A 24,575-nucleotide genomic window follows, 5' to 3' on the forward strand; every position below is an offset into this window, starting at 1 on the left:
TGCCTGGCCAAGGACTGCAGATCCAGGCTGTGAGTGGCCAGGCTGGGAAGGACCTGATCCAATGAGTGTTCTGGGAGGGGGGTAACAGAGAGAGCATTTGGAAGGCTGATGAGATGGTCCAGGGGAGAGAGGATGAGGCCAGACTAAGGCAGGAACAGGAGGGATGGGGAAGACACGTGCCTCCCCAGGACACTCGAGCAGTGGATTGGTGAGGAGGAGAGGAGCAGAGGGCGTAGTTGATGGCTGCATCTCTTCATCAGAAAGTTGGTGATGAGACAAGGTCTGTGTAGAGGAGTCTCTGGGAGCCTTAGAGAACCATATTTCTCTCTCATGGGACTGTGGAGCATGAGCAGTGACCCAGATTCACAGGGAGATGAGAGGGAACTTGGGGAGGGATTAAAGGTTTGATCAGATTGAGCGATGGTGAGTTCCATTATCTAAGTTGGAAAGCTGAGTAACCACAGTAACTCCCCAATAATATCCATGCATCCCCATCCATCCACCCATCCATCATCCATCCATCCATCCACCATCCACCCAGCCACCATCCATCCATCATCCATCCAGCCACTATCCATCCATCCATCATCCATCCAGCCACCCATCAATCCATCTGGTTCATCTACCCATCCATCTATCCATTCATCCATCTAGCTAACCAGCCCTCCACCCAGCCACCCACCTATCCATCATCCATCCATCCATCCATCCACCCATCCACCCATCTACCCATCCACCCATTCACCCATTCACCCATCCATCACCCATCAATCCATCTGGTTCATCTACCTATCCGTCTATCCACTCATCCATCCATCCACCCACCCATCTGGTCATCCAGCCAGCTGTGTGTCTTTCCATCCGTTCCTGAGCACATTTGTTGAGCTCCTCTTTATGTTGGGCCAAGACCAGCAAGGCCAACTTCTCTCCTGGTCTGAGCAAGAGCCTAAGCATCCCTGAATCAGCACCGGATTCTGAGGCAAGTTGTGTCACTTCCCTCCACGTCTAAAATGGCAATGAGTTAGCAGTGCTTTTGCAGGGAGTTGTAGAATTCAGTGTTGCCATGGCTGGAGCAGAGTCCCTCGGCTGGCAGTGCCAACCATAAGAAAGCCCCCATCTTCTCTAGACTGGCCTTGTTTCAGGTCGACACCTGCTCTCAGCTCACCAGCTGCTGAGCTCTGATTCCCAAGGTCCCCTAGCTGCAGTCCCATGGCAGGGTGACACAGACCCAGCCTTTCCATGAGAAAGACGGATGGGTCTGCATGGGTCCTCCTTAATTTGACAAAGGTTAATGAATTTTAAAAAAGTCTTTTAAAATTTATTTTTCACTTAATTGAAAGACAGAGTTACAGAGAGAGGAGACAGAAAGAAAGAGAGAGAGAGTGTGTGTGTGTCAATCATTGGATCAGTGCCCGAATGACCACAATGGCCAGGGGCTATGCCACACTGAAGCCAGGAGCCAGGAGATGCTGGCACTGCAGGCGATGGCTTAGCCCGCTACACCACAATGCCAGCCCCACAAATTCATTCTGATTTTTTTAAAGATTCATTTATTTATTTGAAAGGCAGAGCTACAGAGAGAGAGACAGAGAGAGAGAGAGAGAGAGATGGAGGAGGGCTTCCATCCGCTGGTTCACTCCCCAAATGGCCACTATGGCTAGGGCTGGGCCAGGCCAAAACCAGGAGCTTTTTCCAGGTCTCCCACACAAGTACAGGGGTCAAGCACTTAGGCCATCTTCTTCTGCTTTCCTGGGCCATAGCAGAGAGCTGGATTGGAAGTGTAGCAGCTGGGACTCGAGTTGGCACCCATATGGATACCAGTGCTGCAGGCCAGGGCTTTAACCCCCTACACCAGTGTTGGCCCCACTAATTCATTCTCTCTCTCTCTCTCTCTCTTTTTTTTTTTTTTTTGACAGGCAGAGTGGACAGTGTGAGAGAGAGACAGAGAGAAAGGTCTTCCTTTTCTGTTGGTTCACCTCTCAATGGCCACTGCGGCTGGTGCGCTGCGGCCGGCGCACCATGCTGATCTGATGGCAGGAGCCAGGTGCTTCTCCTGGTCTCCCATGCGAGTGCAGGGCCCAAGGACTTGGTCCATCCTCCACTGCACTCCCGGGCCACAGCAGAGAGCTGGCCTGGAAGAGGAGCAACCAGGACAGAATCCAGCACTCCAAATTCATTCTTAATTCACTGCCTGGGCATAGCAGTGGTCCCCTGCATAGACTTCATAATGGACTTTGTCAGAGTAGCCAGGAGTAGAGACCCAGCCCAGCCTGGCCATGGATCCCAGGCCGGCGACAACATGGCTTTGTCAGTGTAGATCTCAGAATCCCCAGGGGAGAGGAGAAGGTGAGGCGAGGGTGCTGCTGGGAGTGGGTTTGGGGTGAGTGACTGCAAGTTCTGGTTGGCTTGTGCATTTCCTGGTTTCGGACTGTTGACCCAGAGTCCCGTTTCACTCTGAAAAGCGTCCTGGTTTGAGCGCCAAACCGTAGCATCAGCCTGTGTGGGGACAACCTGCTGAACTCAAGAGCCTGTGTGGGGACATCCCGGGGAACTCAAGTAGAAAAGCAGCCACCTCAGAGGGCTTCTCAAAAGGTCTCCAATTACCCAGCAGCCCCACTCCCCAGAGAGGCCGCCGGGACGCTGGGGACACGGCTGTCCACCCCTCTCCTGCACCATCGGGCCATCAGCCCGATCAGTCTTCACACTCAGCACACACGCTGGTTCTAATGGTTGCATCACATCCTGTCATGAACCCTATTTAGGTAGTGGGTCTTCGGGTGTCTTAGAACCTCTTCAGTTTGGAGGGTGGCTTGGTTAAGGTTGGCACTCATGCAGAGGTTAGGCAAGGGGGACTTCCCTGGGTCAGAGAAATGCGATCATTAGAAGTTTTGCATCCCGGGGCTGAGGCCCTGTTAAGGTCACATCAGGGAGGGGCTTGGGGGCTGTCTGGGCCCAAGCACCACTCCCACAGACACCTTGACACCACCTGCACCAAAAATAAAGAACTCAGAAACCCTGCCCACCAGAGCTGCACTTGTGCCGCTGTCAGGAGCAGCCGTGTCCAAAGGTGATCCTGATGACCCAGGGTGCTTCTCCTTTTCAATGAGGTTAATTTTTAAATAGTTTTTTTTGAACTGGTGTTGTGGTGCAACAGGTTGAGCTGCCACCTTCGATGCCAGCAACCCATATGGGCACTGGTTCAAGTCCCGCCTGCTCCATTCCTTTCTGGCTCCCTGCTGGTGTGCCTAAGAAAGTAACCGAAGGTGGATCAAGTACTTGGGCCCCTGCCACCCACATGGGAGACTCAGATGGAGTTCCAGGCTCCTGGCTTTGGCCTGGTCCAGGCCATTTGGGAAATAAATTAACAGATGGAAGACCTCCCTGTCTTTGTCTCTCTCTGTAACTCTACCTTTGAAATAAAAAAAAAATTTTAATTTTATTTTTTAAAGATTTATTTATTGGGGCTGGCACTGTGGCATAGCAGGTAAAGGCACTGCCTGCAGTGCCGCCATCCCATATGGGTGCTGGTTCTAGTCCCTGCTCCTCCTCTTCCAATCCAGTTCTCTGCTATGGCCTAGGAAATCAGTAGAAAATGGCCCAAGTCCTTGGGCCCCTGCACCCACATGGGAGACCTGGAAGAAGCTCCAGGCTCCTGGCTTCAGATTGACCCATGTTCGGCTGTTGTGACCATTTGGGAGTAAATCAGTGGATGGAAGACCTCTCTCTCTCTCTCTCTCTCTCTCTCTCTCTCTCTCTCTCTCTCCTTCTGCCTCTGTATTTATTTGAAAGGCAGAATTACAGAGAGACAGAGACAGAGAGAGACAGAGAGAGACAGAGAGAGAGAGAGATTGTCCACCTGCTGATTCATTCCCCAAATGACTGCAATGGCTGTAGCTGGGCTGATCCAAAGCCAGGAGCTTCTTCCGGGTCTCCCACATGGGTGCAGGGACCCAAGCACTTGGGCCATCTTCTACTGATTTCCTAGGCCATAGCAGAGAGCTGGATCGGAAGAGGAGGAGCTGGGACTAGAACCAGCACCCATGTGGGATAGCGGCACTGCAGGCAGCAGCTTTACCTCCTACGCCACAGTGCCGGCCCCCCCAAAATCTTTCTTCCTTTCTTTGTTTTTTAAGATTTATTTATTATTTGCAAGGCAGAGTTACAGAGAGAGAAGTATCTTCCATCTGCCTGCTCACTCCCTAAATGGCCACAGTGTTTGGGGATGGGCCAGGCCGAATCCAGAAGTCTGGAACTCCATTCAGGTCTCCCACATGGGTGGCAGGGCCATCATTCACTGCCTTCCCAGAGACATCAGCAGGGAGCTGCATTGGAAGTGGAGCAGCCGGGACTCAAACCTGTGCTCATATAGGATGCCAGCATTGTAGGTGACAGCTTAACCCACTGCACCACAACCCCAACCCCTATTTTAAAATTGTTAATTATTTATTTGAAAAGTAGACAGAGACTTGGAATGACAGAGAAAGGTCTCTCATCCACCGGTTTACTTCCCAAATTCCTGAAGCAGCTGGGTTTGCACCACACTGAAGCCAGGAGCCCTAACTCAATCTGGGTCTCCCATGTGGGTGGCTGGGAACCAAGTACTTGAGCCTCCCAGGGTGTGGAATGGAGAGCTGAGCCGGGACTCAAATCCAGGTCCTCCAACCTGGAATGTGGGTATCCCTGGCGGCAGCTTACCTGCGGAGGTAATGATGTATGACATCTGTGATGCTACTTTCCTTGATGTCATAGAGCTCCGGGTCCAGTGGGGAGGAGTTACTGATCAAACACATCACAGAGATACAAGAGGGCTTCAAAATGCTCATGGAACATGGAATTAAAAGATGAGCTTATTTTGGTGTAAAAAAAAAATTGCCCCCAAATCCATGCAGTTTTTTCATAGTATGCATTTTCCATGAAGTCCTTGAAGACCCTGTCATGTCATTCCGAACTGCTGGGGATTTATGCTGCTATTTCCAAATCCAGTTTTTGGAGGGTGGGGCTGCTACAGGCCTAGTGATCCCAGCAAACCTTTGAAGCTGACCCCAGCTGCCTTGGGGACTCTTGAGAGTTGCAGAGGAAGCAGCCCCACTCCAGTCCCCCGGCCCCCCGCCACTACTTGCCTTGTCCCTCTAGATGGGGGTGCCTGTGATGTCTGTGCTCGGGCTCTGGCAGGTCCTCCCTAGACTTTCTGGGAGCCCAGCAGACTGGGGACTGCTCCCCAGAAGAGGCAAGCAGGAGGATGTGCCAGCACGTGTGTGCACGGGCGGTGCTGCCAGGGCTCTGCAGGAGCAGGCAGCCGTGTGTCTGAGCACCTGCTGTGCCGCTCACCCCCAGCCAGCCTCCTCGCTTTCCCAGCTTCGTCCATCCACCCCAGCCCTGGAGGCTTCCTTCTCTGCTGCCTCCTCGGTTCTACCCACTTCCAGGCGTCCCAGTTTGACTTCTCCAGGTGCTCCCCAACCTCCCGTTTCACTGGCCTGAGCCACTGCCATCTCCCTTGGGTGACTGCATCTGCCTCCCAAATGCTCTTCCTTCTCCCGGGCTCCCCCCTCTCCCCCCAAAAGCCTCCATTTGTCATTTCAAAACAGAAGCAATTATGTCACCTTTTCTCATCTTTTTTAAAGGTTGATAGGGGTTGGTACTGTGGCATAGAGGGTAAAAGCTGCCCCCTGCAGCGCCGGCATCCCATGTGGGCAGAGGCTTGAGTCTCGGCTGCTCCACTTCCGATCTAGCTCTCTGCTATGGCCTGGGAAAGCAGAAGATGGCCCAAGTCCTTGGGCCCCTGCATCCATATGGGAGACCCTGAAGAAGCTCCTGGCTCCTGGCTCCTGGCTTCAGATCATGCAGCTCTGGCCATTGTGGTCATCTGGGGAGTGAACCAGCAGATGGAAGACCTCTCTCTCTCACTCTACCTCTCCTCTCTCTGTGTAACTCTGACTTTCAAATAAATAAATAAATCTTTTTTTTAAAAGGTTGATTTATTTACTTGCAATGCAGTTTCAGAGAGAGAGGAAAAAAGGGAGGGATCTTCTATCTGCTTGGGTCATTCCCCAAATGGTCACAACAGCCATAAGCTGAAGCCAGAAGCCAAGAACTCCACCCAGCTCTCCCCCGTGGGTGCAGGGTCCCAAGCTCTTGGGCCATCTTCCGCTGCTTTCCCAGGCACATTTGCAGTGAGCTGGATCACAAGTGGAACAGCTGGGACTCGAACCTGCACACATATGGGCTGCTGGTGTCACAGGCGGTGGCTCCACCTGCTGTGCCACAACTCTGGCCCCACCCCTCTCATTTTTAAATGCTGCCCCCCCCCCACATGAACTGTTCAGCACAAATCCCAGCATCGTGTCCTGGTGACTCAGCTATCTGCTACCTTGCCAGTCTAAAGCCAGGTCTAGGAAGTCGTGCCCCAGGGAGCGCCCCCATGTAAAGGTGGGGCTCAGGCAGAGGCACGGGGCCAGAGGAGTGCTGAAAAGCCCAGGGAGGACCACATCCTGACAGCCACGCTGACCAGCTTGGTACAATGCTGCCTCAGGGTCAGGCCATTTGAGAGCAGGGATATAGCAGGTGGAGGCTGGCAGGGACGGGGCCCGCCCTGTTGGGGAAGGAGACAGCAGGGCCAGTGTGAGCGCGAGAGGCTGTGCGAGCACAGGATGTCATCGCACCATCGGGAACACTGTCCCCAGGAGGTACAGCGGGGAGAGAACGCCCGAGAACAAGAGTGTGCGTCCAGGAACTACAAGCTGTGATGGTTGGCACAGCCAGCACGTCTGTCATTCTCTGCTCCATGCAGCTGCTCCCTAAGTATCGCGTGTGGCTGTTCCGCGGCACCTAACATTTGGGGGCGATCAAGAGCACCCTGTCCTGGAACTGGCAAACTGGGGGGCCGAGTGTCACCCCACTGTAGGGCTCCCTGTCAGCGAAGTCTGAGGTTCCTGCCCGTTCTCACAAGCGTGTTACCGAGCCGGCGAACACGTGAGTCGCCACAGCACTGGACGTCGGGAACGTGGCAGCGGCCATCTCATCCCAGCCCCGGACGGGCACACGGTTGCACATGCACACCATCACGTGTGTGTCTTGCACACACGGCAGATGCACCCCCTTCACACTGTGGCCACAGCAGTTCCCGGCACCAGGCTGCATGACGGCTTGGGGAAGACCACCTGGCACCTTCCTCTGGGGGCACAGCCAACTCTCCCCCAGTTTTCTTGGCTTTGCCCCTTCCTGAAGAACCTGGAATTCAATTTGAGCTGCCCAGTGCCAGCCCAGAGCAGGCCAGGCCCCAGACACCGTCTCATCCGAGGCTCCTCCTGTGGGCCCAGGGCCAGAGTGGCTGTCCTGAGGGGGCCCCAGCCCCTTTTGGGAGATAAGTCCCCTGCATAATGAGTAACCCTGGTGGCTCCGGGTGGCCGGTCACTCATTTACTGACAAGGTCAAAGTCTGTGACCAAAAGAGCTGAGGCTGCTCTGGGTTTTTCTCAAAAAGCCTCTTCCCCTCTGTCCCTTCCTCCGTGGCTGCAGCCCTGTGCCCTTCACACCGGCCCCAGGGGCCAGGCCTGGGGGAGGCTCTGGCGCCTGCATTTCCGGACTTGAAGCTCCAAGGTCTGGGCTCCAGAGCTTGGGCCTGGAGCTTAGCCCTGGGTTTTCAGGCCCAAGCTCCTTGGAAGCCTCTCATGGCAAGTTCTAGGGCCTTGACTGCATTTTTTCAATCCACTTCCCGGGCTCCAGGTCCTGAGTTCGAGTCTCCCAGCTCTAGGCTCAGGCTGTGGCTGTCAAACTTGAAGTTCTAGTCCTAGGTGCTGGGACCGAGGTTTCAGCTCTCTCATCAAGTTCCTTGCTCCAGGTGCTATGTCCTGGGCTCCAACAGCCAGCACCCACAACTGAGTCCACTCTTCCTGGTTTTCTGTCCCTGTCCCAAGCCAGTGCTCTGGAGACAGGTGCCATGGTGGCCATGGAGCCCAGACCCTGCATTCTCAGACATTCGTGGTCCCAGCTCTCCCTAGGCCCCACTGGGACCACTGAGGACACGGAGGGTGGCCCCCTGGAGCTGCAAAGCTCACAGCCTTGTGCCCAGCCTGGGCTACACCTGGTTCAGCGTAACCCACTGTGTGTGTGTCTCCTTCTCTTGGCCTGTGTTTCCCTGTGGAAGTGGAATTCCAGCTCCCAGAACCCTCAAAAGCCAGAGTCACCTGACTTGCACCTGGTGCAGCCAAGCCCCCTGCAGGCTGCACCTTGCGCTCACCCTGGTGGGTAAAGGTGGCTGCCCCAGGGAGCACCAACCCACTGCTGCATCAGCACTTCTAGTGCGGGCTCCAGGTGAGCAGCCGGTACCTCTACCTGCCCCCACCCTGGACCAGAACTGAAGTCACTGGGTGCCTGGGCTTGCCTGTGCCACCTCGTGCCACCTCCTCTGCCAGTCCCAAGACTGTCGGGAAGGGAAAAGGAGAAGAGATGAGTAGCAAGATTGTCTCTTGGAGGCTTGGAATCACATGGGCTTGGTCCTATGGGGGTGTCACATCTGCTCTGCTGGCCGGTGGCATCTGCATACGGGAGCTGGGGGGATGCAGAGCGGTCCACATGTGAATGTGTGTTCTTGCCTTTCCTTCATGGTATGTACAATGTGCACAGGACTGACCCCTCTCCTGGTTTCCCAGCTGGTGAGGGGGTAAGGGGATACTCCTTCACCTTCCCTTGGTCCCCAGGAGTCAAGTCAGCCCAAGTCCCTCTGCTGCAGGTCTGAGGGTTGAGGGAGAGCCAGCAGCCTTGAGGGACTGTGGGAGCACAGAGACTTGGAGGAAAGAACTGGGTCTTCCCCCGGCCCAGGCTTGCTTCGCGGCTGTGCGGGAGGGGGTCCCAGAGGGTATGAGGGCAGAGGGGCACACCCAGACAAACCAAATGGGCAAGGTAGAGAGCCCAGGCTCCCATCAGAACTGGAGCCCTGGTGGGGGTGAGCAGCCAGCAGTGGCACAGAGGGGCTTGCAAGAACTCTGCAGTCAGCATGGCGGAAAATCACACGCTTTAAAAAGAAGGTAGGGGCTGGCGCCGTGGCACAGTAGGTTAATCCTCCGCCATATGGGCACCGCTTCTAGTCCTGGCTGCTCCTCTTCCAGTCCAGCTCTCTGCTGTGGCCCGGGAAGGCAGTGGAGGATGGCCCAAGTGCTTGGGCCCTGCACCCTTGTGGGAGACCTGGAAGAAGCATTTGGCTCCTGGCTTCAGATTGGTGCAGTTCTGGCTGTTGCAGCCATTTGGGGAGTGAACCAACGGATGGAAGATATTTCTCTCTGTCTCTCCTTCTCAATGTCTGTAACTCTTACCTCTCAAATAAATAAATAAAAATCTTGGGGAAAAAGCAAGAAGGTAAAACTAAGGTGAACATCTCCTGTAATCACCGACCCAACCCTGGTCCCTCCCCCATCTTCTTGCCAGCTTGGCAGGGGTCCTTCCGGGACCCTCACTCCTTTCTGTACACCTGTAAGTGCCTGTGTGTATGAAGACAAAGGTATTGCGATGGTTTTGGCGGTCCCCACTGCAGCAGCGTTGAGAGGTGAAGCCTTAGGGAGGTGCCTGAGTCAATAGAGTGAGTGGATAGTGGATACATCCATTTCTTTTTTTTTTTTTTAAGATTTTATTTATTTTACTTGAGAGTTAGAGTTACAGACAGTGAGAGGGAAAGACAGAAAGGTCTTCCTTCCGTTGGCTCACTCCCCAAATGGCCGCAATGGCCGGAGCTGTGCCGATCTGAAGCCAGGAGCCAGGTGCTTTTTCCTGGTCTCCCACGTGAGTGCAGGGGCCCAAGGACTTGGGCCATCCTCCACTGCTCTCCCAGGCCATAGCAGAGAGCTGGAGCAGAAGAGGAGCAGCCAGGACTAGAACCGGCACACATATGGGATGCCGGCGCCACAGGCAGAGGATTAACCTATTGTGCCACGGCGCCAGCCCCGAGGCATCCATTTCTGAACCATGGGATTCATGAGTTAAGACAGGAATGGCTCTGTTATAAGAGCAAGCTGGGGGGTTGGCGCCGTAGCGTAGCAGGTAAAGCTGCCACCTGCAGTGCCAGCATCCCATATGGGCGCCAGTTTGAGTTCCAGCTCCTCCACTTCCCATTCAGCTCTGCCATGGCTTGGGAAAGCAGTAGAAGATGGCCCAAATCCTTGGGCCCCTGTACCCATGTGGGAAACCCAGAAGAAGCTCCTAACTCCTGGCTTTGAATCAGCTCAACTCTGGCTGTTGTGGCCATTTGGGGAGTGAACTAGTGGATGGAAGACCTTTCTCTCTCTCCGTCTCTGCCTCTTTGTAACTCTGCCTTTCAAATAAATAAATAAATCTTTAAAATAAAAAAAAAAGAGCAAGGTGGGGCTGGGGCTGTAGCATAGCAAGTAAAGTCACTGCCTGCAGTGCCAGCATCCATGTAGGTGCTGGTTTGAGTCCTGGCTGCTCCATTTCTGATTGAGCTCCTTGCTGGTGCGCCTATGAAGGCAGTGGAAGATGGCCCAAGTCCTTGGGCTCTTGCACCACATGGGACACCCAGAGGAAGCTCCTGGCTCCTGGCTTTAGTCTGGTCCAGCCCTGGCTGTTGTGATCATTTGGGGAGTGAATCAGTGGATGGAAGATCTCTCGCTCTCTTTCTCTCTGTAACTGTGTCATTCAATACATTTTTAAAAATTAAAAAAAAAAAAAGCTGTTTGGAAGCTGGCTGTCTCCCTACCACATGAGGAGGCAGCAGGAGGCCACCACTGGCTGCTGTGCCCTGCTCTCGGATGCCCCAGCTCCACAGGTGTGAGCAGGACAAATGCCTGCTCTTCACAAGTCACCCATCATCCCACGTGCACTGCTCGTCTTGGCTTTATGTCCCTGAACAATAGCACATCTCACAAAACCTCCCACCTCAAGGCAGGCTGTGCCCAGTCTGTGCCTGCTGCGTGCCACTGCAGAGTGTGGACACACCACGTGTGGCACGTGTGGTTGTTTGCCACTTTGGGGCCAAGACGACAACCCTGCAGGACTGTTCCCCCTCGTGCCTGGGAGCAATCCTCTGGGGCTAATGTTGGACTCACATTCTGCTGTTCTTAGTTTTCAGCAGAAAAGTCCCAAACTGGGCCCCATGGGAGTCCTACCAATGTACCCTCCCCCAATAGGGCCCTGGCCCCTCTCAGGGGTCTCTGTGGCTCCAGCACTGGTGAAGCCCCAGTGACAACCTTCTGGGCTGGCCAAGTCCCCTCCTGCAGCCTGCTTGTTTTGCTGTGAAGACAATGGTGACAAGGGATGGAGCACACATAACTTGGGAACTTGGTAAATGTGACTTCCTCTCCCTGCAGAAGCCACCTCAGGTGGGAGGGCTCTAGTGCATTGGACAATCCCATTGGCCCCTAAAAGTGACAGGTGTTACTATCAGGTCTGCAGAGATGCAGGGTTGGGTGAAGGGTGCCTTGGCCTGCAGAATCTGCCAATTTGGGGGGTGGGGGGCAGCCCCATAGGGTACCTTGTGCTGTCCCTCTGTCCCCGGCATGTGGGAAGTTGTCCCCTCAGGGAAGAGCCTCAGGTCCCAGGACGCTGGCGAGGGGAAGGGGCTCTGGGTTTGCTTCCCTCTCTACCCCGGCCCCACCCTGGACCCTGGCTGCTGCATCAGCTCACTAGGCTAGAGGATGGAGTGGCTGGCAGACAAGGTGGACCAGGCTCCTCCCAGGATGGCAGTGTGGGAAATGTTCTGAAAGAAGCCCTCCGTGGGGTGGCCAGGGAAAGCCCCTCCAAGGTGCTTGGGCTGAGGGCTTCTCTGAGACAGGACTTTGGGGGTGCCAGGTCTCAGACACTCTCTGTGAGTCCAGGGCTCACACACCCAGAAAGGTTTGTTGGCCTGAACAGGAGAAAACCTGCGTCCCGGCTGAATCCCGCCAGGAGTCCTGCCCCGCTGCGGCCAGTTCACTCAGTCACCTCCATTCACATTCTCTCCCAGCAGGCCCTTCTGCAAATCCCCGCAGGTGACAGAAAACCACCAGGATCAGAATCCTGACTTGGAACAAATGGGGTGGGCTGATTGGCCAGGAGAATGGGCTGCTCTGATTGGCCGGGGGCATGGAGTATCTGACTGGCTGGGGCAATGCAGTACTCTCATTGGCCAGCAGCCTACCCCAGCAGCCGGGTGGGTTAAAATGGGCTGAGGGGGCAGAGGATTGAAGTCCCCAGAGAGAAGCAGCCTGGGCCAGTAAATGCCACTGATGTTGAGCATGGAGAGGAGCTGGGTCAGGGCCTCCCTAGCGGAAGGGACAAAGACCTGGACCTGGGAAGACAGCTTGGGGCCCTCCAGGGAGGCTCCCATGGGCTCCCTTGCCTCCTCTGGGACCACACTCGCCTCTCTGGGCTGGGACTGGGTCTGACTTCTCTTCCTGCAGGCTCTCCTGGAGGTCCTCCCTGCCTCCTCTCCCTGTGTGGGCTCCGAGGCAGCCAGCGGGTGAGGATCTGCCCCCCACAACAACAAGTGCCCCCATACATCCTTGAGGTAGCTGAAGGACCCCTAGTCATGTGTGCAGAGACACTAGGTCCCACAGGGCAGCAGACAGCAGAGACCAGGACGATGGACTCAGATCCGGAGGCCACAGAGCAGCAGCTTAAGGATGGCAGAGGCACGGCTCCCCAGAGGGTTCCCCCCCCCGACACACTCCATCTTCTGTGCAGTCAGGAAGAGAGGTGATGAAAACAGGAAGTCAGGACACACATCCTGAGGAGCCCAAGAGCTTCCTGGCACCGATCTTAGTGACAGAAGCAGTATGGTTGGTGGGGGGTAGGCGCACAAGGAACACACCTCAGGGCAGAATAATAATAATTATAATAACAATATCATACATTCAGGACAAACCCAGCTGCCCCAAGCCAATGGCAAATCCCCATGAACAATGGAGTCTCAGCAGGTGGAGGCGGGGCTGCCCACCTGCACCCCCAGGCCTCACTCCCACCAGCTCCCTAAGGAGGGGCCGGCCCCTCCTGCCCTCTGCTGATGCTTGGTACAGGCTGGGGAGGCTGGCACTGCCAACGCCACCCCTCTGTGTTGAGCACACCTGCACCAAGGGGCTCAGCCCACCCCCGTGGCCTGGCTGCAAGGGACGGATGGGAGATCCAGCGAGAGGCCCCGGAGGTCTCCTCTCCATGACTCCTGGCTATTCCTGTGGGCCTGCCCATGGCAGGAAGGGGCCAGGAACCCTCGGGGCATGAACAGGGCATGCAGCGGGACTTAGGGCATGCGCAGCCCAACAGGTGCCATGCAGCCAGCCTGGGTGTCTGGGCAGCTGTCAGAGGGCCGGGCGGGCAGTGGAGTCTGAGGGCCCTGCGCTGGGCTGGGTGGCTGATTCGGTCTGTGGTGGGGCCTCCTGGGAGCCGGGCCCTTGGGCAGGCAGCTGCAGGAATTCTGGGAGCACCAGGTCCTCTTTGCGCAGCAGGCCCCTCTGGTCGTGGGCCCCGCTGCTCTGCACCCGGTTCAGCAGCTCCACAAGACCTAGGGTCAGCCAGAGTCAGGGACTCTCCCTACCTTACTACAGCCAGCCACAGCCTCCCTGGCTGCCAGCCAGCCTGCCTGTTCCAGCCCCAATGGCATCAGCCCCCTGCCTCAGCTCAAGCCTCGCTGGTGCCTCCCTCAACAGCCCCCAACCCCCGTGCCCTGTTCCCTTTGGTCCCCAGTCCCCCATGCCCTAAATGTACCTTCAATGTCACAGGTCTGCCTCTTCGCAGTGGCACCACTGGGAGCCTCCAGCAGCGAAGGGGGATGGGCGGCCTTGTCCTGGGTTCCAGGAGGGCAGCCCTGCAAGACCTTGGGTCAGAGCCACAGCCAGGAGATGTACTAGGGCCGAGGAGGTCGCGCCAGGGCTCCCGCTCACCTGACTGCGGCGGGGGGATGTGTCCCTGGCTTCGAGGATCTTCACACCTGCGACAGGGGGCGCCGCGGTTCTTGTTTGCCTCCCGCCTGGACCACGGCGCCGCCCCCCCCCCGCCCCGCCCCTTCCCTGGGCCAGAGGCGTCCCCAGAGATAAAGCCACCGGGTTAGTGTCGCCTACCTGGAAGAGTGTCCAGAACCAGCCTCTGGGCGGCCACCGAGCTCACCAGCTTCTCTAGATCCAGCGGCTGCTTCTCGCCTGGCTGCGGGAGAGGTTAGCAACGCGCGGGACGCCGGAGCCCGGCCCCGCCCCGCCCCGCCTCGGGCCCCCAGCCGCTCACCCGCTGCAGCGACACCTGCTGTGGGCTCAGGCCGTGCTTCTCTAGAATGGGCTGCAGCACCTCCTGCAGCCGTTTGGTGGGCTTGGCCGAGATCCGCACCACGCGCGCCAGCGCCACCAGCTCCAGCCTGCGCGAGACCCTCGGGCTTGCAGAGGGGCGGGCGGCCCAGCCCCTGTCTCCCCAGACCCACCCCAGAACAGGCGCGAGAGGGGTTGCAGCTTGAACCGGGGAGGGCGGGACCGGCTAGGGGGGCGGAGCTTTCGCTCGGGGGTGGGACTGGTAGCACAAGGGGCGGGGCCTGAGACAGGACTGGATGACCAGTAGTCGGAATCCGGTCTGAGGTGGCCAGAGTTGAAAGCTGGGATCCGGCCTGGGGGCAGGACACTCACTCCAAGGTGACCCTGTTCTCCAGCCGCACTTCCTGGTCCGCCAGCACGGTGCAGTCTTGATCGAGGACCAGGGCCTTCTGCGGATGCCAGGGCCCGTCTAAGAATCCCTTACCCCGCCCGGAGCCACCCTTTGGGAGTCACCTCGGGTCCTTGGTAGCCACCCACGGAAAGGGTGGCTGGGTGAGACAGGTCTAGGGGGTAGGTGGGGTAGGGGACCAGGCCAGAGTGGGGGCCTGGTCAGGCCAAGGAGAAGAGCAGCAGGGATGTGGGTCAGAGCTAGGGAGAAGACCTGGGTTGCTTCAGGATGGCCAAGCTTAAGGCCTGAGTCACCCGCCTACCCTTCCTGGACCGGGACAGCATCCGCTCCCTGGACAGCTGCCTCCTTGGCCCTGGGGCCTGTGAAACCCAACCAGACTCACTGGAAACACTTGTTCCCTCACCCCCACCTGGTCAGCCACTCAGGCCTTGTGCCTTCTGGGACACCATTCCCTCCTACTGGTGCACAAAGAGTAACTAGTGATTACCACCACCACCACCGCCACCCCCCCAGGCCCCACTGCCTGGCCAGGCCCAGGGGCGGGGAGAGGGGGGCAGCCTGTCCCAGACAGTAGGCCCAGGCAGGCTGCAGGGACAGGTGGAGTGTGGGTGGTGGAGCTATATTTAGCCTATGAAAACCCATCTGGGCCCTGGCGGCCTAGGGAGTGGGCAGAGTGCCTCCTGCTGCTGCCCCACAGCCCCGCACTCCAGGCCCTGATCATGTCCTGGAAGTGCTCATGTCCAGGCCTTGGCCTAAGCTGATCACTCTGCCTGGGATATCCACCCCCCACAACCCACCCAGCTCTGCCAGCCATACCGCTCCCCAACCTCATCAACTGTTGCCTCTTCCATGAAGTCTTCTGGGCACCAGCCGGAAATGCTGACCTGACCCCCAAAGAGACTCTGCAGGTTTGACTCCTCCAGGGATGGAGTGGGGTGGGGGCCGGAATGAGGGAGGGAGGGATGACAAGAATGGGGTTGGATGAGGGATGGAGCCGGGCAGGGATCAGGGGAGAGTGAGCCCTGGTGCAGGCCGGGTTTGTACCTGTTCATTGCCCACCAGGAAGACCTTGATGTCAGGCAGCGAGAGGCCTCGTTTCTCACAGATGCCGGCGAGCATGTCTCGGATGGTGAGGCCGGGTCGGGCCAGGGCCAAGGAGGCGGTGCCGTCGGGCAGGTACACGCAGCAGTACTTCCCTGGCCGGCTGTCGCTCTCCCCCTCGGGGCCCCCAAGACTCTTCCGGTGGCTCTGACTCTGGGCGGGAGTGGGAGGAGGTTATGTGCACCTGCACTGGTGCTGGGGACCAGTGTGGTGAGGACCGGGATGAGGCGGCGGAGGGGTGGGCTAGGCAGAGAGCAAGGCAGGGAACAGAAGCCGGGACGGGCCTGGGAAGACCACCGAGCAGCTCAGGGTCTGGTTCGAGGCCCACGCTCAACCTCTGCGTTGGGCTCACCTCAGATTTGCTGCTGACGAAGGCCAGGAAGCCGAGGTCCAGACTGGCTGAGGAGTTGAGGGAGCCCTGAGACTCCCGGCGCATGGCGGAGTTTGTGACTGCGCCCAGCTCTAGGGAGAAAGGAGGCCGTGAGCCCCTCCTCCGGCCCCTACCTCTTATTTGGAGCCCTGGGGGAGGGGCCCATGCGAGGTTTGGCTCCCCCACTCCCGCGGGGGGAACTTCCTGCAGTCCAGCCCGGGATCAGAATCACCCGGGGAACGCAGTGGGCTCCGGCACTGGTATCTGGGTTTCCGCACACCTGGACGGTCCCTGGCACAGGAGGATGAAGGGGTGCTCCCAGAGCTGCCACACCGCCGCCCCCGCCCGTCTCGGCAGCCGCTCCGGCCCTCACCCCTGCGGAAGGACTTGCGCAGCGGGCGGCCCCCGGGGCCCTCGGCCGGCGGCAGCTGCCCCAGCTCCTCCACGCCCAGCGGCAGCGACTTTCCAGGCTTCAGCTTCGGCTTCTGCGGGCACATGGAAGGCGCTGGCACACCCCGGCGGGCCCGCACCCGGGGCGCCCCGCCCGCAGACGGCCTCCCGCGCCCTGCGCCCGCACCTTCCTCGTGGTGTCCGGGCTGCCGAGGCGCGAGGAGCCGGGTTCCCGCAGGGGGCGCCCCTCGGCTTCGGCCAGGAGGCACTCACGGTACAGCGGGGACTTGACGAAGCGCGCGTAGCTGTCGAACTTCATCAGGTTGAAGATCTGCGAGGCAAGTGAGGGGGCGGTGAACCGAAGCCTGGGACCGGAGGTGCGACACCCCCGGAGTGACACCTGAGTCCCCGGCCGGGCCCCTGCCTAGGGGGAAGCCCCCAGGCCGGTTCCTGGGAGCCGCCGGTAGGCCCGCCCCTCCCACCTACTCTGGGCCCCGCCCCCAGCACAACGAGGCTCCTCCCCCAGCCAGTTCCTAAGGGCTGCCCACAGGCCCGCCCCACCCACCCACTCTGGGCCCCGCCCCTAGCGCCGCTAGGCTCCGCCCTTCCCAGCAGCCTCCGCCAGCGACCTGGGGCTCTGGCCCTGTCCCTGCATTTAGCTGAGTCCTCGCATTCAAATTAGTCTCGACCCTCCTCCACTCGGGCCCCGCCCCCAAGCCTGACCACGCCCTCGTCCCATTTCTCGCCCTCCCCCGGCGGCGCCCTGGGCATCCCAGGCCGGGCCCTCCGATCTGCTCACCTGAAGCTGTTGTGCCCGGAACATGTCCGGCCGGGGCTCGGCCAGCACCTCCTCCCCGAGCCAGGCTTGCCGGTCGATGTTAACGGGGCTCAGCGCCTGGCTGGACAGGAACTCCTGGTAGATGTTGCGGGCTTCCTGGGCTAGCTGGGAAGGAGGGCCAGAAGACGGTCGGGCGTGTGGCCAGGTCTTGTCCCCACCCCTCTGCCCCAGCTCCCCTTCCCCCCACCTGCTTGGTGTCACTGGCTGGGATCTTCTGGAAGCGCTCGCAGGCTTTCCAGAAAGTCACGTTCTCCGCGCTGAACTCCTTCTTTAGGAACTCCTGGGAGCCGGGGAGACAGGGAGGCCATGGGGGACGTGGTCACACAGACGGGCACAGACAGGGCCAAGAGACGAAGCCACACAGATGGGGCCAGCCAGACAGATGGAGCCAGCTCCAGAAAGACAGCCAGGGACAAAGCCAAGTTCCCAGCAGGAAGACTGCAGAAGAGGGTGCGAAAGAGAGGAGGAGGAGGGAGCTGACAGCAGAGCCCCTGGGGCAGCCCTCCATCCACGCCCCTCCCTTCCCCCAGCTGACTTGCGCTGTGCACCCTGCCCACCCCACCCCAGGGCTTACGGTGAAGTAAGCCAGTCCCAGCGGGTCTTGCAGCAGCCGCTCAAAGGACAGGGCCCAGCTGGCCACAGGCTGCTCCTCCGCGGGGAAGGGGCTGCTGGGGCCACTGGGAAGGCTGTGGATGCTGAGGGAGCTGCCACGGCCCTCACCCTGGCCCTGGGGCCCCGTCGGGCTGCTCAGCTCTGCAGGGGGACAGACAAACGGGGGTGAACTTTGCTGCCTGGGTCTGCCCCCCTCTCCCCCCGCTGTGGGCATCCAGTCTGCAGGTACCTCCCCTGGAAAGCCAGCAAGTGGCAACTGGTCCCCACCATGTCCACCCTCTTCTCTCTCCTCCCCCCAGGCCTCCCGTGCTTACCTCCATCTGAGACAGCCAGAACCTACAAGAGACCACAGAGAAAGTCAGGGCAGAGCCCTGCAAGGAATCCCAAGGGGCCAGTTCCAGCTCCAGCCCCCAGGGAGCTGGCTTTGCTCCCCTCCACCTAGAGAGCTGTGCTGCCCACTTCCCTGCCCCCAGCCGGCCACGGCTTGGTCAGGGTTTGGCTCCAGCTGCCCTGGCTCCCCATCCATCATTTGCCAACCATGGTGTCATCCAGGTCCCTTCCAGTGCCCCCCCCCCCAGCCGCTGCCAGATTCCCTCTCCTCCCAGCATCGACTGGATGAGCTCAGGTATGCACTGTAGACTTGAATCCTGTCTCTGCTGCTTACTAGCTTTGGGTTAACTAAGCAGTTCGCGAGGCTAGGCCTCCAGCTGTAAACAGGAGATGATGTTAATAATAGCAGCTTCCTTCCCCGCACAGGGATCCCTTTGCTGTAAGTACAGCCTACGGAAAGGTGGCCGGTGCAGGGCAGGGGCTGGGGCCCAAGGGTGGCTGTTTTGTGGAAGACAGGTGTCTCTGTAGCCAGTTGTCTCTGTGAGGTAACTGTTCCCTCTCGGGGCCTAGGGTCTTCCACAGGCCCCACTGCACTTTGGGCCAGGCATAGGGTGCTAGTTCTACCATACAGAGCGGTGGCTCATGCATGTTAGCACCGGGTGACCGGGCGTGCCCCCACCTTTGGAGAGCCAAGTGAGTGGGTCCAGGCTGGGCCCCCGAACACTCCTGGTGCAGCTGTGTGCTCCGCACAGGCACTGCTCTGAGCTCTCTGGGAAGCCCAGGCATTAATGGTACAGGAACACCCTGCTCTTGGAATGACACTTGTAGTGTTTCCCTCACTTCTCGCCCTACCAGTCTCCACAGAAGCTCTTACCTAGGCAAGGTGACCGCCATCCCACGATGGCTCTGTCCTGTGTCCTCTCTGCCTCGGACACATCCTAGCTACACACACACACACACACAGCCACTTTCCTGCTAACTTTCCCTCCACACACAAAAGGGTCCCCTAAGCCCCTCAAACTCAGCCAGTCCTAAAAGGGACCCCCTGTGCCCCATCAAAGCAGAAGTCCCTGAGCCGGCTGCCCTTAGCCTGTCTGCTCGCATCACCTGGGCCCCCACCAGGATTTGAGTCACGCTCTCACCTCCTCCATGTTCACCAGGCCCTGTCATGGGTGCTTCTGTCATCCATCTCTTTGCATCCCCACCGGAGTCAGGCCTGCAGACATCACCCCAGAACACCCTCCCCCTCCCCTGCCCTCCTGGCTGGCTCCCCACTGCCACATGGGAGCGCCCAGGTCCCACGGCAGCCTCTGCTGATGTGTAAGGTGTCCTCATCTTCTCGGCCTTTAGAATTTATTTTAACTGAAAAGATGTCTCATGTTTAGTACTCAGAGACTGCCTAGAACCTCAGCTTTCTCTCGCTTCCTCCAGGTGTGGTACTGAGTCGTCTTTGCCTTTCTGTGTGTTCCTCCGAGGCCCTCGGGGCCTGCTGGGCACACCTGTGTTACTTCTGGAGCCAGTGGGAGGCAGGCACTGAGTCCACGCTTGTGCTGTGTGATCTTGGACAAGGGGCGTCAGTTCTGTGCCTCGTTCAGTTTCTCCCTCCATGAAAGCAGGACAGCTAAGGGTCCTGATGAGAGGGTGGCTGTGAGCGGGTGAGTTGAATATACTCAAGTGACGGCTCTCAGCTCACCAGCCAGACAACGCCAGGGAAGCTGTAATTGCTGCTGTCACATCAGGATGGGTGCCTGTATCTGCTGGAGGTGTGAGCTGGTGACCTCCTGCTCTGGAGGGAAGCGCACAGGTGCTGGGGGTCTTTCAGACCCAGATCAGAATCAGCACTGCCTTCCTTTGGCTCCTTGTTGAGACTCGTAAGGGGTAAGAAGCAAACTCATGTGAGTGTAGCTGGGCTTGGGACCGGCTCCCAAGTCCCCTGTGCCCTGTAGCCCTGACTCTGGATGCCTGCAGGTGACCCGCATCACCAGGGCCATCTCCATCCCCCCGACTGTCAGTGCTTCCCAACTCCTGGGGTGGGAGGCAGGGGCCAAGTGGGATAACTGGCCACCACCTTGCAGCCCGCTCTTACCCTGCCTAGTGGCTTCCCCAGCCCGCACATGCCTGCACCCTGCCCCGCTGCCTCCTCCTACCACTGCCAAGCAGCTGCGGCTGTTCTCAACCTCACCGCCCTCTCGCAGGTTCTCTGGGAAATTTCCTGCCTCGCCCTCACCCTCCACAGGGCGACCTGGTCCTGCCCTCCTCCTGCACCCTGCGCCTCTCCCGTGGGCATAGCCCCAGATGCAGTGGAAGGTGCTGGGACCAAAACCAGCCCCCGCCCTGATTGGCTTGTCACTAGAGGTGCTGTTTTCTTTGTTATGCTTCTTGGAGTCTGCATGATTAGAGGTGTGAGGGCCCTCCAGGTCCACCCCCCCCCCCAGTAGCCCCCTTGACTCCTCTCCCTGCCCCGAATGTGCAGTTGGTGGGTTACGGCTAAAATCCTACCTGGGCCTCACTCTTTCCTTCCCCCTCACTCCCACCCAACACATCATCAAACTTTGCCATTCTCCCCACATCCCTGCCCACTCACACTTCCTGCTTTGCTGTGTCCTCTGTCTGGGCCTCTGCTCCTGCTCCCCCTGCCCGACTCCTCAGCTCTGCCCATTGATGTGCGCCACTCCCAAACACTAGTCCACAACACCCTTTCCCCCATACTAATGCCCACCTGGTCTGATCTCTCCCCCCTCGGGGGGTGGAACCCATCTGAGCTTCCTCCTCCAGAAGCACCTTCCCTGTCCCATTGTCACCCGGCGACTGCAGGGCTGTGACCCCCGCACCCGCTGCACCCCCAGCCACCCATTGTCTGCCACGTGCAGTTCTCCCTCCTGCCCCTCTGGGTGCTGCCAGCCTGTTGGCATTGAATCAGTGGAGGGACAGAAGCCCAGAGACAGGAGGGGCGTGCCCCCACCCCTGCCACTTGGGGGCAAACACCCTCTTCCTCCTGAGCCTGTTTTCCCCAGGGGCTAGCTCAGGGGCTGAGCAGTTCCACCCTCCCAGGGCTACTGTGACAGTCGCGTGAGGCCCTGTATGTGAGGGAGCACCAGGCGGCATCCCGCAGCCGGTGCTGTGCAAAGCCGGTAGCCTGGCCTGGGGAAGCTGGGCTGGAGCAGGTGGCTTCGCTCCACCTCCGCTTACTTGTGGTGAGCCAATGGGAAAAAGGGGAAGAAGCGGTGAGGAAGGGTGTGGTGGTGCCCATGACACCCCGACCCCGACATGGCTAGACTGCAGCTTGCCACGCTCCGTCCTTAGGAAGTGGGCGGCCTGAGCGAGCTTTGAAAGTGAGAGGGAGTCCCAAACTTCCTGAGTTTGCACTGCGCAACAGGCACCCTCTGACGGCATAAACTCGTGTCCTCACTGCTTCCTCCCGTCTCTATCCTGCATGGCAGGTATTATGACCTCGGTCCACAGAGGAGGAGATCGCGGCACGGGGAGGTGGTAGAGCTGAGACCAGAGCCCGAGTTTGCTCGACTCTGCAGCCTGAGGTCTTCTCTGCCCCTGTTCTGAGCTGTCTCCCTTTGGGGAGGTTGGAGGGCTCCGCTGTCCGCCCTGGGGGCCCAGGTGGGCAGGGCCAATTGGAGGTGGACTGCAGCGCCCTCTGGAGGGCAGACCTGGAGGGCAGGGCCGGGTCACTGAGAACCCCCTATGCTGGGCACCGCCCACCATCCCCTCAGTACTTGAGGAACCTGCTGGGACTTCTCTGGGACTGGAACTGGGGCATCTGGTCCTCCAACCTGACAGGGCCTGGGGGTTGTTGAGAGCTGCAGCCTCGTCACCTCCATGCACAGGAGTGCCCAGCCCCCAAGCCGACACGTGGCCTTGCAGTCTCTTCTCCAGGAGAGGAAGACCGAGTGTCCCCCACCCCACGGATGACAGTGACAGAACGTGGTGCCCCTCTCCAGGCTCAACTCCCAGCCTCCCCTTGGGCGGTGACCCGTGTGTGCCCACATCCTGGATTTGGCCTGAGCCCTGTCCCCGCTCTAGCTCACACATCCCTCAAAACCCCTCTCGTGGGCCCTGGAGAAGGTACTTCTCTCTCGCCAGACCCCTCAAGCTGGCTCATACTCACAGCCGACTTCCTCCTGGCCTTTCTCGCCCATGTCTTTTGTGCCCTGCCAAGACTGGGAGCTGCTCGAGGGCCGGTGCCTGGGCTGATGGGCCTGGGTCTTGGGGGCCCACGGGAGGGAGGCGAAGGAGTGAGCGAGTGAACAAATGAGGTGGCAGTTGGGGCTGGGTGAAGGCATCTCTGGGAGGGGGCTGGGGCCTGCTAAGTGACAGGTTTCACTGAACTGCCTGACAAGCTGAGTGGCAGAAAGACGAGGCTGACAAGCGAAGCTGCCTCTGCAGGGAGTGACGAAGGAATGGGATGGGGGTGGCGGTGGCAGTGGGGAGAGCTGGGGGAGAAACTGAGCCAGGCAGTGCAGGGGGCGGGGCTCCTGTGCTGACCCCTCTGCTTGCCGGCAGCCCTCAGCATGGCATGCATTCCTCTGAGGCTCCCCTGGAAGGTAACTCCTGGCAGGGACATTGGTGCCTGCCCACTTCTTCTCACCCCAGCCAAGCGTGGCCTCACAAAACTGCCCAGTGGCCAGCCAAGCAGCCTATCTGTGACCTTTGGGTGCACGGACAGTTTAGAGCAGACCCAGGAAGGGCAAAGGCGGACCCGTGTGTGAGAGGTGCTGAGAGGAGCTGGAGCATCTCTGGGCTCACTGAGACTGGGGACAGAGCTTGGGACTTTGGGTAGAGAAGCCAGGTCCCACGCCCCCTTCAGCTGCCCAGTAGTTCTGGGCACAGTGTCAGAAGCATTGCTCCAGCTGCACTCTGGGGAGGGCCTGGACTCCTCCTCTGTGGCTTGCTGGCCTGGACACCTAGGGGAGGGTGAGCAGGGCCGTGCCTCCAGCTGGCCTGGACACCTAGGGGAGGGTGAGCAGGGCCGTGCCTCCAGCTAGCCTAGACACCTAGGGGAGCATGAGCAGGGTCGTGCCTCCAGGTAGAAGTGCAAGGCAGGTGGGCTCTTCCGGAACTCTCTCTGTGGAGTCGGTGGCAGGCAGTGAGTGGGGGGACTGAGTCAGCCTAGGATTTGCTTGTCTTCCCGACAGTTAGCCTGGGGCTAGGCAGTAAGAAGATGCCGGAAGGAGGAGAGATGGCAACAGGTCTTGGGAATTAAGAGGCAGGATGGGGATAGGGCATGGCTCAGCTTCTTAGTGAGGGGCATCGGGCTAACGCTTACGCGGCCGCCACAGTGGGGCATAGTCATTGCCCACTTCATCAGCTCAGCAGGGTTCTCGGAGCCGTCCAATGTCCTTACTTTACAGAAAAGGAAACTGAGGCTCGAAGGGACAGCAGAGCCAGAACTGGAACCGACCAGGTCTCTCTGGCCCCGTTGGCCTTGTTCCACAGTGTCAGGAGGGGGCTCGGTCTGGGGCCAGGACACTGTCGGGTCCTCCTGGTGTCCTAAGGAGGGGCTCTGCCAAGAGGGCTGGCGCCCTTGGGAGACAAGAGAAGCCCTGCACACCCTGCCCCATCTGCAGAGCAGAGGGGAAGCACCAGATCCTGGAGGGCAGCTCTGGTCAGGGGCCAAGCAGCCAGGCAGAGGGCCGAGGGGGTGGGGCAACTCAATCAGGGCCTCCTAGGGCTCCACTACCCCTGCCCTACCTGCCCAGGAATAGGACAGGTAGAAGCTGCACCAACCTGTCCTGACCCTGCTGACCCATCCAAGGCTGCCCAAAGAATGCCGGTCCTGGCCAGACGGTCCCTCCCAAGGGACATAGCCTCCTAGGGCTGCCCCAAACCTGGCCTCGGGTACCCGGGACATGGAGTGAGGAGGAGAGGACTGAGGCTGAGTGAGGTGTGGGGGCTTGGGCCACCGTGTGGGTGGACAGGGGGCACAGGGCATGGCAGAGTTCCCCGTTAGCCCAGCATGCAGGCAGTTCCAGGTGAGGCTAGCCCCACAGCAGGTGAGGGAGCCATGGGGGCTGGAGCAGAGGCCCATGCCCGGTCTGCTCTGCTTGCATCCCCAGCTGTACCAGCTTCCAGCAGGACCATCTGTAAGGGTTCTGGGGTGAGGGCAGCAGGACGCACTGCCTGCTGCTGTCTGCACACAACTTCTCCCGCCCGCTAGCCCACAGGCTTTTGGCCAGCCCCACCGGGCGTGCCTCCTGGGCTCCACCCTGGGTGTGCCCACCCCTCCTCATGGCCCTGGCCCAGAGCCCACACTCACCATGCGCCCGTTGGGGACACCCAGGTGCTTGGGCTTTCCTGGCAT

General features: G+C 59.2%; 1 protein-coding gene across 1 annotated transcript; it reads right to left on the reverse strand.

Moving 5' to 3' along the window:
- Window positions 1-13,180: 13,180 nt before the first annotated feature.
- On the reverse strand, window positions 13,181-24,575 carry RGS14 (regulator of G protein signaling 14). The gene is made up of 15 exons (XM_062189625.1): window positions 24,531-24,575; window positions 18,247-18,268; window positions 17,895-18,073; window positions 17,508-17,600; window positions 17,282-17,425; window positions 16,670-16,813; window positions 16,466-16,577; window positions 16,075-16,184; window positions 15,666-15,869; window positions 14,585-14,658; window positions 14,196-14,322; window positions 14,036-14,117; window positions 13,859-13,905; window positions 13,683-13,782; window positions 13,181-13,479 (listed from the first exon to the last, which is right to left on the reverse strand). Exons 1-15 carry the CDS (start codon window positions 24,573-24,575, stop codon window positions 13,277-13,279), a joined length of 1,686 nt encoding a protein of 561 aa, XP_062045609.1. The 3' UTR covers window positions 13,181-13,276.

Source organism: Lepus europaeus, chromosome 4 (assembly GCF_033115175.1).
Source record: "Lepus europaeus isolate LE1 chromosome 4, mLepTim1.pri, whole genome shotgun sequence".
NCBI classification, from domain to species: Eukaryota; Metazoa; Chordata; class Mammalia; order Lagomorpha; family Leporidae; genus Lepus; species Lepus europaeus.

Coding starts and splice junctions, on each gene's coding strand:
- RGS14 (XM_062189625.1), bottom strand. CDS start 24,575: ATGCCAGGAAAGCCCAAGCACCTGGGTGTCCCCAACGGGCGCATG. Junction 14,323..14,584: donor GAGAACAGGGTCACCTTGGA/GTGAGTGTCCTG, acceptor GGTCTCGCGCAG/GCTGGAGCTGGTGGCGCTGG. Junction 13,480..13,682: donor GCAGACCTGTGACATTGAAG/GTACATTTAGGG, acceptor GGCTGACCCTAG/GTCTTGTGGAGCTGCTGAAC.